Source organism: Danio aesculapii, chromosome 6, assembly GCF_903798145.1.
Source record: "Danio aesculapii chromosome 6, fDanAes4.1, whole genome shotgun sequence".
Taxonomy (NCBI): Eukaryota; Metazoa; Chordata; class Actinopteri; order Cypriniformes; family Danionidae; genus Danio; species Danio aesculapii.
Window position 1 is genome coordinate 18,988,974 of NC_079440.1, and position 16,465 is coordinate 19,005,438.

A 16,465-nucleotide genomic window follows, 5' to 3' on the forward strand; every position below is an offset into this window, starting at 1 on the left:
GACTATGAACTTACTCCATTTAAATTGAAGTAATAAGGTATTTAATTATCTCATTGCCTTCAACAGTGAGTTTAAAACTCTTTTCAAATGAGTAGAATTAATATTGAGTTAACTACACTCATTTCATTTGATAAAGTTAACTGTGGAGTTTTACAGTGTGTTTAATGTTACATTTAGAAAAATAACAGCTTTAATAACTCATCTCTAATAACTGATTTATTTTATCTTTGCCATGATGAAAGTAAATAATATTTGACTAGATATTTTTCAAGATACTAGTATTCAGCTTAAAAGTGACATTTAAAAGGTTAATTAGGCAAATTAGGTTAATTGGGCAAGTCATTATATAATGATGGTTTGTTCTGTAGACAAATAAAAAAGAAAATGCTAAATGGTAAAAATGCTAAAATGCTAAAAAAATACAATTATTCTATCATAAATAAAACAAATGAGACTTTCACCAGAAGTAAAATATTATAGGAAATACTGCAAAATATTCCTTGTTCTGTTAAACATAATTTGGGAAATATTAAAAAAGAAAAAAAACTGACTTCAACTGTATAAAGTATTTTAGACATAGTAGAGAAACTCACCATCCTGGAAGACACGCTCGACGTTGAGGCCGTAAGTAGCACAGGTCTCATAATATGTGCACCTCTTCAGGTCATTGGACAGTTTTCGAGCACGCGTGTCATCAATGACACGAGGGTTAGCTGCACTGATTGCATCTGTCAAGAGTTGAGATGAAACAAAAACAATTAGAATTACGCTAAAATTATAATAATAAAAGAAAAAAACAAACTGTGAGAGGCTTCAAATTCATCAAAATCATATCTCAATCAATAGCAATAGAAATAGGAGAATACTAATGCAATAATAGCGAATAATGCTAACTATTATGCAAACTACTTATTTGAAATGAGGTGAAACACAATTTTATACTTTGTTTTGGAACAACTTAATTGGTTTATATTCAATCCACTTAAATTTGTTAAAAAGTTTAATTTAACTTAATTGATATGTGTTGGGACAATGAATTGTAGGGAACCCAGCATTTTTTACAGTGTAGAGTCAAACATTTACATTTGCTGTTTGTTCAAACAGCGTACTTATTTAAAATGAGTGAAACGACACAAATCTTACTTTTGTTTAGGGGCAGCTTAATTAGTTTTTGTTCAATATATATAAACTTGTAAAAACTAACAAGTTAACATCATTCATGTTGTTCTAATGCAAAATGAATGCTGAAATCTTTCATTGATTTGAGTATGGCTCCCCCTAGTGTTTATATAAAGAAAACACAAGTAGTGTAAAGTTTTTGTTTTTTTTTTTGGTTACAAGTTTGACCTTAAAAAGCTAGAGGTTCAGTAAGACTTTAAAGATTTAAAAATAAGTAATATTTTTGTTAGCGTAATAAAACATATTTTAAATGCATGTTGTTCATTCCAATACACTGGATTATCAAAACATGTATCAGTGACTTGTATTAAAAGGTATCAAAGGTTCCACATAACTATCATTCACTGTGCTAGCTGCTGGAAATTTAGAATTGCCATCACAGGAATTGCATTTTACAAATTACATCTTAAAATCAATCACTGTTGTTTTAATCTATATTAATATATTTCATAAAAGTTTTTAAGCAACATCTTGGTAAGAATCAAGACACTTTCAAAAACAACCATAAGTCAAATGTTTGAAGAGAAAGAGATAAATTTACTGCCATATCAGCTTCTCTGGCTATTTCATGGCAAAACCAGATCAAATTTACAACATTTTATAAACATCACATTTTTACAATAATAATATTAATAACAATAACAACAACAACAAAAATAATACTAATAATAATAATAACAACGTATTAGCAATAAATGTATTGCTACTGTACAGCAATAAATAATACATATGATACAAATCTAAAAGAGTTTAAGGTTTACTCTTAGTAAAAAATTGTAAGTGAAGGATTCACATTAAAAAAATACTTTATAAATTTTTCCCTTAAATTCTCTCAAGATAAAATTATTGTCTGATAATAAAAGCAAGACAATCCAAAAGTACAGTTGAAGTCAGAGTTATTAGCCCCCCTGAGTTATTAACCCCCTGTTTATTTTTTTCCCCTGTTAAACCGAGAGCAGATTTTTTTCAACACATTTGTAAACATAATAGTTTTAAAAACTCATTTCTAATAACCGATTTATTTTATCTTTGCCATGAAGACAGTTAATAATATTTGACTAGATATTTTTCAAGAAGCTTCTATACAGCTTAAAGTGACATTTCAAGGCTTAACAAGGTTAAATAGGTTAACTAGGCAGGTTTTGGTAATTAGGCAAGTTATTTTACAGGGTGGGCCATTTATATGGATCGCCTTTATAAAATGGGAATGGTTGGTGATATTAACGTCCTGTTTGTTGCACATTAGTATATGTGAGGGGGCAAACTTTTCAAGATGGGTGGTGACCATGGTGGCTATTTGGAAGTCGGCCATCTTGGATCCAACTTTTGTTTTTTCAATAGGAAGAGGGTCATGTGACACATCAAACTTTTTGGAAATTTCACAAGAAAAACAATGGTGTGCTTTGTTTTAACGTAACTTTATTCTTTCATGATTTCCCACACATTTCTTAATGTGCCACAAACGGGAAGATAATATCACCAACCATTCCCATTTTATTAAGGTGTATCCATATAAATGACCCACCCTGTATAATGATGGTTTGTTCTGTAGACTATCCAAAAAATATAGCTTAAATGGGTTAATAATTCTGACCTTAAAATGGTGTTTAAACAATTTAAAACTGCTTTTATTCAAATAGTCTAACAAATAAGACTTTCTCCAGAAGAAAAAATATTATCAGACATACTGTGAAAATTTCCTTGCTCTGTTAAACACCCTTAGGAAATATTTAAAAAAAATATATATATATTCAAAGGGGGGCTAATAATTCTGACTTCAACTGTATATGTTTGTCAAATGTTTGAAACCCTGGATATTATTATCTTGCAACTCAAGATCGGTAACATAAGATCCATTAATAACACTTGCCCGACACGCTCTATGCCTTGCATTTGAGAAGTTTGTAAACCTAATGCTTAAAAACAGTTTACAACCTTTAAAATATTAATAATAATATGAATTATATAATGAATAATATAATTAATAATATGAACTCCTTAAATATAATTTAAGCCAACCATGTCTAGTATTCAAACTGTGTTCTAAGAAATATGTTGCCAAACCACTAGAAAATATAACTTTGAATTTTTGATTGAGTTGCTGTCATGTTATATTGTACATATTTAGGGTTTGCTCTCTCTATACTCACCCTGAGTTCCCACGAGCACCAGGGGCACCTCTGCGGTGTTGCGGTAGTTGGCCATGCGACTGTAATAGTGGTAGACCGTCTGAAAGCTGATCTCATCTTCCAGACTGAACACAAAAATGACCGCATCCACCCACAGCGCAAACTGAGAAACAACAATCGAGAGAGTGGGAAGCGTTTACAAAGTGTGAGAAACATTTTATATATTAAAAAAAAAAAGCTTTTTGAGAAAAAAAAAAAGTTGCAGTTGATTTTGTTCAGAATCATAGACTGTGGCTTCTATTTCATTCCCTGATATGTGAGTGAATGTGAAATTTAGCAATAACAGGGACTTTGAATTGATATGTTACAGACTTGCTTTAAAACATACGTTATTTAACAATATTTAACACTGCCATAATGGATGCAAGTGTGCCCTAAAAATGAGTGTTAGAGTGAAGCACAAAATACATCTATAAATTATAAATACTAGTACATCACTATAATTAAATAATAATGATAATCAATTAACCTGAAAGATCTGGGTGTTTTTACTCAAAAGTTTTCCATGTATAAATATAGTTTATGTTGGTGGTGTTTTTAATTATTTCATAATTTTAGTAGGACTTTTTCTCTTTGATTATTAATGACAAATACTGTCTTCTCTTTTAAAAGAACATTTCATACTTAGACTTTATAATCATGGAGAGACTTAATTGAGGCACAGTTCACCAAAATATGTACATTTGCTGTTAATTAACCCAACCTGTTTTTATACTCCAAAATATAAAGACAAAACTAAATTTATACCCAATGCTTCCTAACAATATGTTGAAGCGATCAGTTTTCACATGCATTCCCACTTTTATCAGGAGGCACATTTAGTTTTTTTTTGTTTGTTTTTTGCTCTGTATAAGGCTATTTTTACATGGTCACTTCATGTGTTTTTCTGATCAGATAGCTATCAAGATTGTGGGAAAAAAAAATGCACACTTCAGGAAGTGGTCTAGGACGCATTCCAGAAGGAACCGGACATATCTAAATATATCTGCTTGTTGAAACCACATTCTTCATTTTTACTCAGAATATGTTATAGTCTATATGTTACAATATGTTATAATATGCAACCAATGGTATAAAGTAACTAATTACAAATACTCAAATTACTGTGAGTAGTTTCTCTCAAGAATTGTAATTTACAAAGACGTTTTAACTTTTACTTTCCCTTGAGTACATTTTTAGTGCAGTATCGGTACTTTTACTCCACTACTTTCTTTCAACCTGCAGTCACTACTTTATTTTTTCTTGTCTATGGGGATTAGAAAAATCAGTCTGTGATTCCTGTCCAAAGGTAAATTAAATCATAATGAACTACCTCAAGACATGGGTGCTTTATAATTGCAGCAAATGTTTGGAAGCATTAAAAGTGTCCAAGAAGATGTCCAAAATCGTTACACGCATTGACCCAGAAACTGTTAAGATGCATGTCACTGATGAAAAAATTATGGATGTTTACTGTATGATGACCGAAATGGCCTTAAACACCCAGCAGGCACAGGACGTCAACATGAAGTCAGATTGACGTTGTACCCTAACGTCATGGGGATGTTGTATTTTGTTTGGAAATGAAAATTATGTTGACGTCAGAACTCAACTTCAGGCCAATGTCAATGTCCAACGTTCAACCTAAAACCAACCAAATATCAACGTCTAATAAGGTTACAACTTGGCGTTGTGTGGACATTACCACTATGACGTCTAACTGACGATGGATTTTGGTTGCCATACCTGATGAATAAACGTCAGTAATTTATGTCAATATGACGTTGGTTTAAGATTTTGGCTCGACGTAAAATTTTGATCACTTTCCAACACAACCTAAAATCAACCAAATATCAACGTCATTTGACGTCGTTATTGGACATCAAAATAATGTTGTCCTTAGACGCTGACTAGACATTGAATTTTGGTCACCTGACATCACAACCTAAATCGAACCTAATAATAACCGTTATAATATTAACAGCTTTTCAGAGAGTAATACTCACTACTCTTGAGTACTTTTAAAAGGGCAACTTTTTACTCATACTTTGAGTAATATTTACAACAGATACTTTTATTCTACTTACACCACATTTTTAGGCAAGTAATGGCCCTTTTACTTGAGTATGATTTTTCAGTACTCTTTCCACCACTGTATGCAACACGCAACATAATGACACATGGCAGCTTGGGATGTTTGTTTCATTGTACTTTCTTTACTTTCTTTTAGTTAACCATTTAATGATAAAATCTAGAATGTAAAATTAATATCATATGGCAGCTTAACAACAGAGACGCAACACACACCTGTAGACCTGTGAATAGAAAGGAAAGATAATAGAAAAATATGTTTCTTTAGGCACAACATTTTGTTTTTATGAGAGTACGTTATACAAAAACTTATGTAAACACTTTACAGTTTTAATGTCTTGCTCGCATTTGTACAACAACAAAAAAATAGATGTTTCATTTAGCCTATAATGATAGTAATAGCAGAGCCCGCCTTATACTGTATGCATGTGATGATGTTTTACTAGAACACGAGGGAAGCACAAAGCCTCCTGTACTCTACTTAAATGAATTATTTGTATGTCAAATAAGATATGTGGGTTGCGTTTATCTAATCATAAATGAAGTAATAAAGAATATTATTTATTTGTATCCCAAATAAGATTTGTAGTTTCTGTAATATTAAATTAAGTAATGAACAGTGCTGTCAAATGATTAATCGCGATGCATGTCAATCTTTTAGTTTTGAATTGGTTTCTATTTTACTTATTTATACACTGTGAGTATATATATTTCAGAATTCAGAATATATATTTCACAAATGTTTAGTTATATTAACAACTTAAATTACTTATATTTATAACTTAAATATCTATAATATTTTTAATTCATCTTTTGATAGCCCTAGTAATAAATAATAATATTTATTTAATGGAATAATAATAATAAAGTAATAATATTTAAATAACATATGAGGTATATCTGATGCTTTAGTTGACATTACCTTAAAGGTCACCTTTAATGTGAGATTTAAAGACTGCATTTGTATCCCAGTGCTTCACACACATAGACTTCACTTGGGCGGGCTGCCCAGGTATATTAACAGCCGCCCAATATTTGGTGTCATTTATTTTTTTTACTATTATCATCCTTTTACCCTTTTTTGTATCTGGACAAAATTTTCTCTCTCCCTTTATGTTTCCTACTGCACAAGAACTGTCAAAACTCACAGACAGTCTCACATGCTCTGCAGAGACCCACAGAGATGTGCTTTTTGGGACTTAAAAATGCGTCTGGCCCGGGTTTCTAAATCTCCTAAAATGTCTGGGATTCTGCATTTGGTTTCGCTTTCTAAAGTTGTCGTTTGTTGGTCAATGTTGGTGTTTTTGCATTACATTTTTATTTTAAGCCTGATTTACTTTCGCTTAGCTTTGCAGCTGACAGTGCATGCACAGCCGCAAGAGCTGGCTTGTTCTCCATAATTAATTCTTCATTCTAAACGACTGAGATAAACTTTTCTATTTACTCAGAGAGGATGAAATTACATCTAAACTGGCTGCAAAATATATGTTCACTGTTAGAAATCGTTAACTCATTTGCCTTAATTAAATAATCTACACTTTTTATTCTTGTAATTAATACACTTTAGACATATTGTCTGTTTTAATTGCTTTATGTCATTTATTTCTCATATGCATGTAATTTGAGTTTGTTGATATTTTACTTATTTTATAGGTATATTTAACATGCTTTGGCAATACTGTACAAAATGTCAGCAGCAGATTTTACATATCAGTGTGTGCACATGGCTCCTGAACAGAATAAAAGTAAAACAAATAGTTGATTTCTTTTTAAAAGAAAACTTCAACCCATTAAAAAGAAACAGTGTATAACAGTGTCATAATTAAAAATATTTTTGTCGCATGTAGGTAACCATGTGCCATGGGTCCGGCTACCACTGTAAGTATATTTCAAACCTGTGGGAAGCACTGATATCCCTTTAGCGGAGACACATTTATGTGGCCAAATGTAAAAGAAAAATGTCCGATCAGAGAAAACACATGTTGTGACCAGGCATAAACAACCTCTCTCTCTCTTTCTCTCTCTCTTTCTCTCTCTCTCTCTCTCTCTCTCTCTCTCTCTCTCTCTAAACGTGCTGCTAATCGCAGACTTTCCTTTATGAAACACCAAGGACCACTATTTCAGCTAAAAATAAAAATAAAATTAATAATAATAAAATTTATTTAGAAAATAAGAATAATTTAGAAAATAATGACATCAAATTTAGAAAATAATAAGAAAATAAATTTCAGTAAATTAACAGCAAGTTTTTGGGTGAACTTTCTTTTGAGAACCCACGATTACACTTCAGGCAAATATCAAATGTAAAAAACAACCAGTGCTCAGAGGATCTATACAGTAAATTTGTAGGAATTCCCATAAAAAGTGCACTGGACAGATTGCAGTCCTAAAAATGACTGAAACCGGCAGACTGAGACACACCATAAAAATTCACAGAGCATTAGAAAAAGGCCACATGACACTTCCTGTTTGCATTTTTAAGAATCATTTGGACTAAATAAATGTCATCAACCTCATGCAAACCCCATTACATCACATCGTGTAAAACAAGCCTCAAACACAGATTTATATAAAAAATAATCTGACTATGGCACAGCAATGTTGATTACAGATTCATCCTCTTGTGTAAGGAAGCCCCATGTACTGTATTTGTGGCTGTACTTCCTACCTGAGCCTCCGGAGGTCCCCCTTCATCCCTGATAAGGAGGAGGTAACTTTGTCCATCCACTACAATCTCCTTTTTAAAACGGCCTCCTGTGCAACAAAAGAGGTCAATCAGTCTGATGCCGAAAGAGTGCGATGATGAAAACATTCACTACCACTAATACATTAATGATTTGATGGACTGTTGATTGACATGGAAATGGAGAAGGCTATACGTTATCATTTTGTTATTTGCTATAATTGCTATAATTTTCTTTTTCCAGCACAACAATTTGTTCTACAAATCAGTGTACAGAATCATTTAATAGAAGTTAAATTAAGTACTCGAACTCTGTTTACTAGTTTAGAATTTGGAAAATGAATAAAGAATTTATTAATAATAGAATTATACACATTTTTATTATTGTAAACATTGATTTTAGTGGTCAACTGAACTGTCAAGGTGTCACAATTGGCTATAGCATGGCTTTTTAAAATTAATTCTATCATAATAGAATAGCAGTGACATTTATATTAAACAGAACTGAACTAAACAAAATTTATTCTATGTTAAGCTGCGTTGACACAATCTACATTGTAAAAGTGCTATAAAAATAAGAATGTGCTTCCATTAGAGGCTCAAAAGCACTGTATGCAGCTTTCAAACATGGTGAAACGAAAGCAAGATAATGTTTTTATAAACAAGGAACACCGTCATTTTTTTGGTTTGTTTTGTTTTTCTGATGTCAAAACAGCCTGTACAAAATATACTGTTTCAGCAGCAATTGTTTTGAAAAGTAAATCAATTGTTTGGCCTTCTTGCAGACATCACATGCGTCATTAAAAAAATGAGTGACGAGATGTTGAAAAGAACGTGTTTCTTGTGCTTGACACCACAGATTTAAAAGTCATAATCACAACCAAACAGTGATTATATATTATATACATACACAATTATATATACTTTTATTATTATAAAAATTGGTTTTAGAGGTCAACTGAACTGTCAAGCTGTCACAAATGGCTATCACAGATTTAAAAGTCCAAAATTACATATTTAGACAGTGATACAAAAGAACATGTGTTGTTTTAACTCAACATGAAATGAGCTTTTGCAATTGTGACATTTAGGCATTGAATTGAACTTTATGTTTTTGAGATTAGTTTTAAGAAACCTTTAAAAACTTCTGTTGAAGTTGGATTGTATTTTTAAAAATTCTTTTAATCTTTTTATTATTTAATACATTAATTATACATCTTTAATTACTTTATTTTACTTAATCTTATTTAGGTTGTTGTATTTAATTGGTGTTATGAAAGACTGTATAATGTGGTCGTGTATAATACAACATGTGTCAAGTTAAGTTTTTGCTGTGTTGTGTTTATTTGTGACTGATAATCTAAAATAGTTCCATGCGCTGTATATAAAAATCTGTTAATTAGTTTCCATATTTTGTGATTCACACGTGTTTTCTGTTTCTTTACAGTTGTAAATTGCATTATGGGACCTTGATTTCAGCTCTGTCCACTTTTCATGTTGAAAAATGAACTCTCCAATTTAACATTTTACTTTTGACTTTTATTGACATTTCAGTAGTTTAAAATAATATTATAATGCATTTTTTATAAATAAATTCATTTATTTTATGTTTATTGTCTGTCTCTGTCATTCTGTTGCACTGTAGAAGCTTTGTCACTAAAACAAATTCTTTATATGTGTGAACATACCTGGCAATAAAGCCCTTTCTGATTCTGACTTTGAATATAATGTATAAGAAATAATATCTAGAGACATAAGTCTGTAAAATAACAGAAAAATGTACTGGCAGTTTATTACAAGTTTTTTTGTATACCATAATATAAAACAACAACCCAGCAAATTTATCACCATAAACTATTTAAAATGTTAAGAAAAGTCACTTTTTCCAACAGTTCAAGGTTAAAAGTTGTTGGAAGAAAGATCAAGGTCCCATACTACAATTCAAAAGCAGAAATAAATGGGAAAAAATAAAAAACATGAATCACAAAATACGGAAAACTACTAATTCACACATATTTTTTTACAGCATACACAAACTACTACTACTGCAAAAAAATCCTACTTAAAGTGTAAATACTGTGTAAACAATGTTTATTTTCTATTCCCCTTCAACAACTATAACTGTGGCTAATTTTCCACTAAGAGGAATAATTGTGTAATTAATGTAATATGGTGACTATTCCAGTCTCTCTTAATGAATTATTTTGAAAAAGCAGCTTTGTTGAAACCGCAGCTTAACATCCCATGGGAAACATCATTCTGTATTTTTAATGAGATGCCTTTATGTACAACCACAGAGAGGCCAAGACAAAAAAAAGACAACCACTGGTTTAAACCTCATTAATATGAGTATTTGTCAAAATATAATATGCAGCCTGAACAAAACCCCTTGTTCTTAAAAGCGTTGCTTCGTTTTTTTTTCTGCCCACAAGGTTTAATCAGTTTATTTTAAACCTATTTCAAATATGCATTATGCATGTATCTTGCTTTAAAATGCTTCTTTATCTACGTTATCCGAGCCCTCTCTTTCTGACCTACTTTGTTTTTTCAAAGAATGACAAATAAGCGCTTGAGACTCAAAGAAGGTATTTGAACCCAAATACTAATTAAATGTCACTGCTGTAATTAGTTTTTCAAACATCTAGTCCGATGACCGGTGTGGTAAAGGTCATCTTGCACAAACTTGTGACCTGTGCCCCATCTGAGCTAAAAGAGCAGTGGTCAGAGATCAGAGGACTCGCTCTATCTTTCTGTCTGTCAGTCTGTTTCTGGAGGGATGAATGGAGGGTGGCTGTTGGCTGGTTTGTTGAAGCATAAGAGGATCAGAAGGGATTCCTGGAGATGTTAGAGGGTCTTAACCTTATCGCGGCTCTACGTGGCTAATCAGCTTGTGAACCGAAGACGTGAAAAAGCTTCACTCTCACTTCATTGACTGAAAGGACATTCCATGGTCATCTTGGGACATGGACATCTCAGGGCCATTTTTCATCCTTCACTTCTGACCTCCAAGTGCCTCCCCGTAATAACCAGTGAAGATGTAAAGTGTAAGATCAGTCGCACTTGACGTCATTTACATTAATTTATTTAATAATTTTTTTTTAAACATATATATACATATATATATATATATATATATATATATATATATATATATATATATATATATATATATACATATATATATATACATATATATATATATATATATATATATATATATATGTTCTCAAAATAGTTAAGCAGTATAAATGTGTGTAAAATGATAGATTTTTGCTTTTTAAAATAAAGCTTTTCAAGCTTAACTGCGTTATGTATTACAGATATATAACATATTTAATGTTGTAAGCCAAGTATTGTTTAGTTTAAGACTGTTTAGTTCTAAGGTGGTGGTGGAAAATACTAAATAATAATAATAATAATAATAATAATAATAATAATAATAATAATAATAATAATAATAATAATAATAATAATAATAATAATAATAACAACAATAATAATAATAATAATAATTTAAAAGGGTTTATTGAAGTAAGAGGGCTAAAGTACATTTAAAACATATTTTTACAAACATTTGATTGCCAACATTATATAATGTGTTTTTTTTTTTTCCTTCTCAACAATGCATTTTCATCCAGAATCTGATGTTAATTATTTTCTGGAACATGTGAATCTAAAATATTTGATCTAAAATACTTTTTATATATATAAAATTTGTAATTATAGACAATATTTTATTAATTTACATTGGCATTTTAATAATCATAGGAAAAAATATATATTTTTAAATAACATTGTACATCACACCATTTTTCCTTAAAAATGCAAATAAATATCTTAGGCCCCATTTACACTAATACGTTTTAGTTTTAATATGGCGATACCAAGAGGTCTGAGCACCAGGGAGTCAGCGGGTGCCTTGAGCACACCTCCCCAGATGAGAGCAGCACACGTCAGACAGTTCATCAAGGATCTTCCGCTGAATTTCATCTCACTATAGACGTTAAACGTGATATTTAATTCATCTCGTCTCTATCTAACGACTATTTGGTCTTTTGAATCTATTACTTGTTCTCAGGTAACATGTTTTGGCTGAGAGCAAAGATAAGTTAATATATTAATTTATGTAAGCACGTACACTGATTCTGCACATTGGACTGATTGCTTGCCTTTATTTCTTATATTGTATAAACCTATTGTACGTTATACTTTTATAATGGCCATTATTGATTATTAAATCTGATATTCAGCAAAAGAGAGGGCATGTTTCGTATTTTTCAATGATAATGAAAAAGGGCAGTTATGTTAGAGGCTCCGTTTTGTTATAAATATGCATACAGTGAAGATGACGCTCATATAAATATGTAGCTACATGACGCCTCAACATTTTTAGTGTCTGTTAAGTTGCTAATATTAAAATGAAAATTGACAGTTCCTAATGCATGTTTTCATTTTATTGTTAAGACAACGTAGCCAGGGTGATGTGGATGACGTTATAAAGTACACTGTTCCCTTTGAAGATTTACCAAACGTGTTTTGGGACTTTTTCCATATCAAACTTGTGAAATCTGAAGGAAAGGAAGCAAGACTAAACTTTGTTTACTTAATGTTGAGGAAAAAGCCCCAATCAGATAGGTGAATGTCTGCAACCTCCGTTTTCAGATGTCTTTGTTTTCCCCCATCCACACTAACACAGAGCAGCAGTCTTTTAAAACCAAAACAGCCTCTTCAGTGTTTTAAAAAGCTCAGTTGTTAGGGTTCTAAAACTCCGAGTTAGTGTGGACGGAAGGCATAACTGTAGCAAAACTTATGCATTTTTAAAACTAAATGTATTAGTGTAAATGGGGTCTTACAAAAGTATGAATGAGTAATAAAGAAACTGCGAAATCAAGACTTGTCACAGGGTCTATAAATTGTTGCTTTCTGGTTACTTGAAGGGTTTTTTTACCCTCATTTGTGTTGCTTTGCATAATAGCATTTGCTAAATGAATTAATGTAAATGTATATTTGGCAATAAAATCATAATATAATCATTATCCATATTAAATAACGGTTTTAAATATATAGAAAATATTTTTTAATTGTAACTACAGTGATGTATCAACAAAATTGATCATAGCATGATCATAAAATCTCAAAGTTTCCTACACGACGAGATACACAATCATTTTAAAGTGAAGTTGCTGAGACTCATTTGAATCGGAACACATGCTTGTATAAGCCAATGTTTTCCAAATCAAAATAGTTTGAATTTTGAGTTTAAAATGTTATAGTGTGTGTTCTAGTTTTCATCTATCTGAATGTCTCAACTCTTTAAAGTCCTGATCCTTTATGTGGGAAATAATGAGAACATCAAAGTCCTTGCGGTTCAAGAAAGTCACCAAGTTTGGCTGAAAAAGATAATTGGGCGAGATGTTCGGGTATGGTGGTCAGCTTGAAAGGGACATCGAGTTTTTCCACAATGTCACATTTAGCCTGTTTTTTCCATGAGAGAAGAGGAAGCATCAGGACAGCTAATACTCAGCATATAGTCTGGACCCACTTATTTATATGATAGTTGAAAATAGAGATTGAGCGAGAAGTGCGCAGTGAGTGAAAGACACACACACCCATTTGTGATTTACATTCTGGGCTCTTTCTCCATGGAGTTAACCTCAGCTGAGTAAAAACACACGAGTTCAGTCTCTTAATGTGCTCATTTGAAACTTGTAAATAAAAAACGACATCTTTGAAACTACTCGCTACTTGCTTAAGTGCTGAAGTGTTGATGGACAGTGACCTGTAACTCCCAGTGTATGGTGTGTCTTTGTGGTTCATTGAGGAAATGAATGAAATGGAAGATGATTTAACTACAGTGGCATGAAAAGAGGAGCAAAGTGGAACCTCCTATTCTGTGGCTTGATCTGTTTTAGGCTTTGTGACAAATAAAGGCCTCGGGTAATCTCACAGCAGAGTTCTTTTTCACTTTTCATCTGAAGCAAAAATAAAGTTAAAATATGATGCTTGTATATGAGGAAACACAGCTGAGATGTTGCTGAGGGCAGAGCTGACAAAAATGTTAATTCTGTCTGGCGTTTTTTTCAGTAATAATATAGACATAAAAACAAAACTCAGATTTGCTGCAATTAAAAAGTTGCCTTTTTCTAGTAGGTTATGCAATATTGCTTTAAAGGACACAGTTTTCTATTATAGACATGAAAAGACCAAGTTAATTTTCTGTTTCTTCAAAAGTGAGTTCATATTTTGACTCGCTTTTGACCTCAACAAATCTAAACAAAGGAAATGAACCAGCGAAGACTTCAATGCCAAATGATCCTCAGTACAAATTTACATATTTTATAGTCACTTTAGACTGATGGCTGTTTGAAAGCATTTAGTGGCCAGGGGTCTGTTCTTCATACTTCATGCTTAAATGATCTTATTTGGTATATCCTGGATCTTTTAATCTTGATTACTGATCTCCAGCTAATTTGGTTCTTCAAATAAGTTTGCGAATCAGATTAAAATATCTGAAAAAACGAATCTGAAAATTTGATCTGATCAATTGACTGCTGTGTGTGCGTGTGTTTGTTGTAAAGGACAAATTTATCAACCTTAGAAATCATGACAGTAGCTACGTTTCCACCAACTTATTATTATGCACATTTTGGATATGCACATAAAAAAACGGTTGATGGAAATGCCAAGATGCGCATAAATTTTTAAAAAGCGAATAAAAAACATATGCAAATAACAGAAAAGACAAGAAAAGATGTGCATATACTGCGATGGAAACACTTTTACCGTACAAATTCCAGTATGCGCATTAAAAAAGGTCATGTGATCATGTGATGATAAAAATGCGTGAATTGACAAACCAGCAGGCTGAGCACACTGTAAAAGATCTGAAATGTTGTTTTAGTCATTCTAAAACACCTTAACCATTTCAGTATTAGTGTTTTGATATTATTATTTACCTCCAGAATCAACAGCATCAGTGCTCCGTGTCTCACGGTTTCAAATGCCACCGCACGTTCACTGCGTGTCAGGATTGCATACTGAGGCGCAAATCCTTTATTAAATGAAGAAAAGATAGACGCAGTTTCTCTTACTGCAGCAAATTTAGTTTTTATTCCAATCTTGTTCACTTTGACTTATTGGATGGAAACACTACTTTATTCGCACATCTTTTATTCAGTTTTGCTCATTAAGTTAATTCACATTTTTGGATGGAAACATAGTTAGTGTCGTAATGACTGATTAATATTTAATTATCAGCTATGTGAGCAAAATGACAAGGTTTATGGCAAATAAAAAAGTTGGTTAAATATGATACACTTGTATTGTAGGCTATTAGTAAAGGCTTTGCACTTTCATTTGTTAAAAAAAAAGTCTTCTTTAGGATAAGTTTCTTAATCCTGTGGCGTAAGGCATAACTGGCTATTTAAATGAATTGAATAAATAATATTTGGAAGTGTCTGCATATCCTGCACTGCATCAAATCATCAAAAATTTTGACTTACACAGGGCTAAATGCTTAAAATCTTTTTCGAATATCCTAGTTGGAAAAGATTTTTACTTGCCCTATTAAAAAATTATTAAAATGTAATACATTTATTAAAACAATAATAATTATAATTTAGTTAGAATATTTTTAGTAATTTTCACGTATATTCATTCACAACCCCTATAACCCTTACCAAAAGTAGAATAAAACATAGCTGTCAATTACTTCAGTCTACAATAATAATAATTTAATTAATAATAAAAATATAGGTCAGGCCAGTATTCTCAGCAGTAAATAAATGCAGAACGTTTAAGCAAATGTTAGTGTAAGGAAAGTAATTAAATGCTATTTTAAAATAAAAAGTTTTATTGAGATGGATTGTTGGTGATTGTATTGGTATTAATGGCCAGATTGGGTAGCTATACATGAATAAAAGAAAATTAAGACCTGTTAAAACAAGATTTAAGTCCTACAACACAATATTTCAATAGATTCAAGCCTTTTTAAGCTCTAAATTTTAGCTTTTGAGATTTAAGACATTTTAAGACTTTAAGACCCCACGGATACCCTGTATTAGCTCTCAATGTTGTGTGTGTATGATTCCCAAAAATGATATAATTATTCCTTCACACACACGCAGAAGAAAACAAACCTCTCTATGAGAATTTGCCATGTCTTATAGTATACACTCTTTCAAATAGTACTAAACTGGAGCAGTGTTTGCATGTAAAAGGTTCATACTGGTGTCTTAAAAGTATATATTTGTACCTGAAGTGTACATATTAGTCACGACAAAGTACAAAAATGTTCTTTTTGAACACATTAAGGAATACCTCCACTATGACTTTATTTTTGTAC

At 31.6% G+C, this 16,465-nt stretch overlaps 1 protein-coding gene across 4 annotated transcripts in view; it reads right to left on the reverse strand.

Moving 5' to 3' along the window:
• Positions 1 to 16,465, reverse strand: part of agap1 (ArfGAP with GTPase domain, ankyrin repeat and PH domain 1) — a 354,815-nt gene that overhangs the window by 148,365 nt on the left and 189,985 nt on the right. For all 4 annotated transcript variants that reach the window (XM_056459714.1, XM_056459715.1, XM_056459713.1 and 1 more), the window contains 3 exons: positions 8,107 to 8,192; positions 3,330 to 3,471; positions 594 to 728 (listed from right to left, as the gene is read on the reverse strand). In XM_056459714.1, coding sequence (XP_056315689.1) covers positions 594 to 728; positions 3,330 to 3,471; positions 8,107 to 8,192 — 363 coding nt within the window. The remainder of the gene's footprint in view (positions 1 to 593; positions 729 to 3,329; positions 3,472 to 8,106; positions 8,193 to 16,465) is intronic.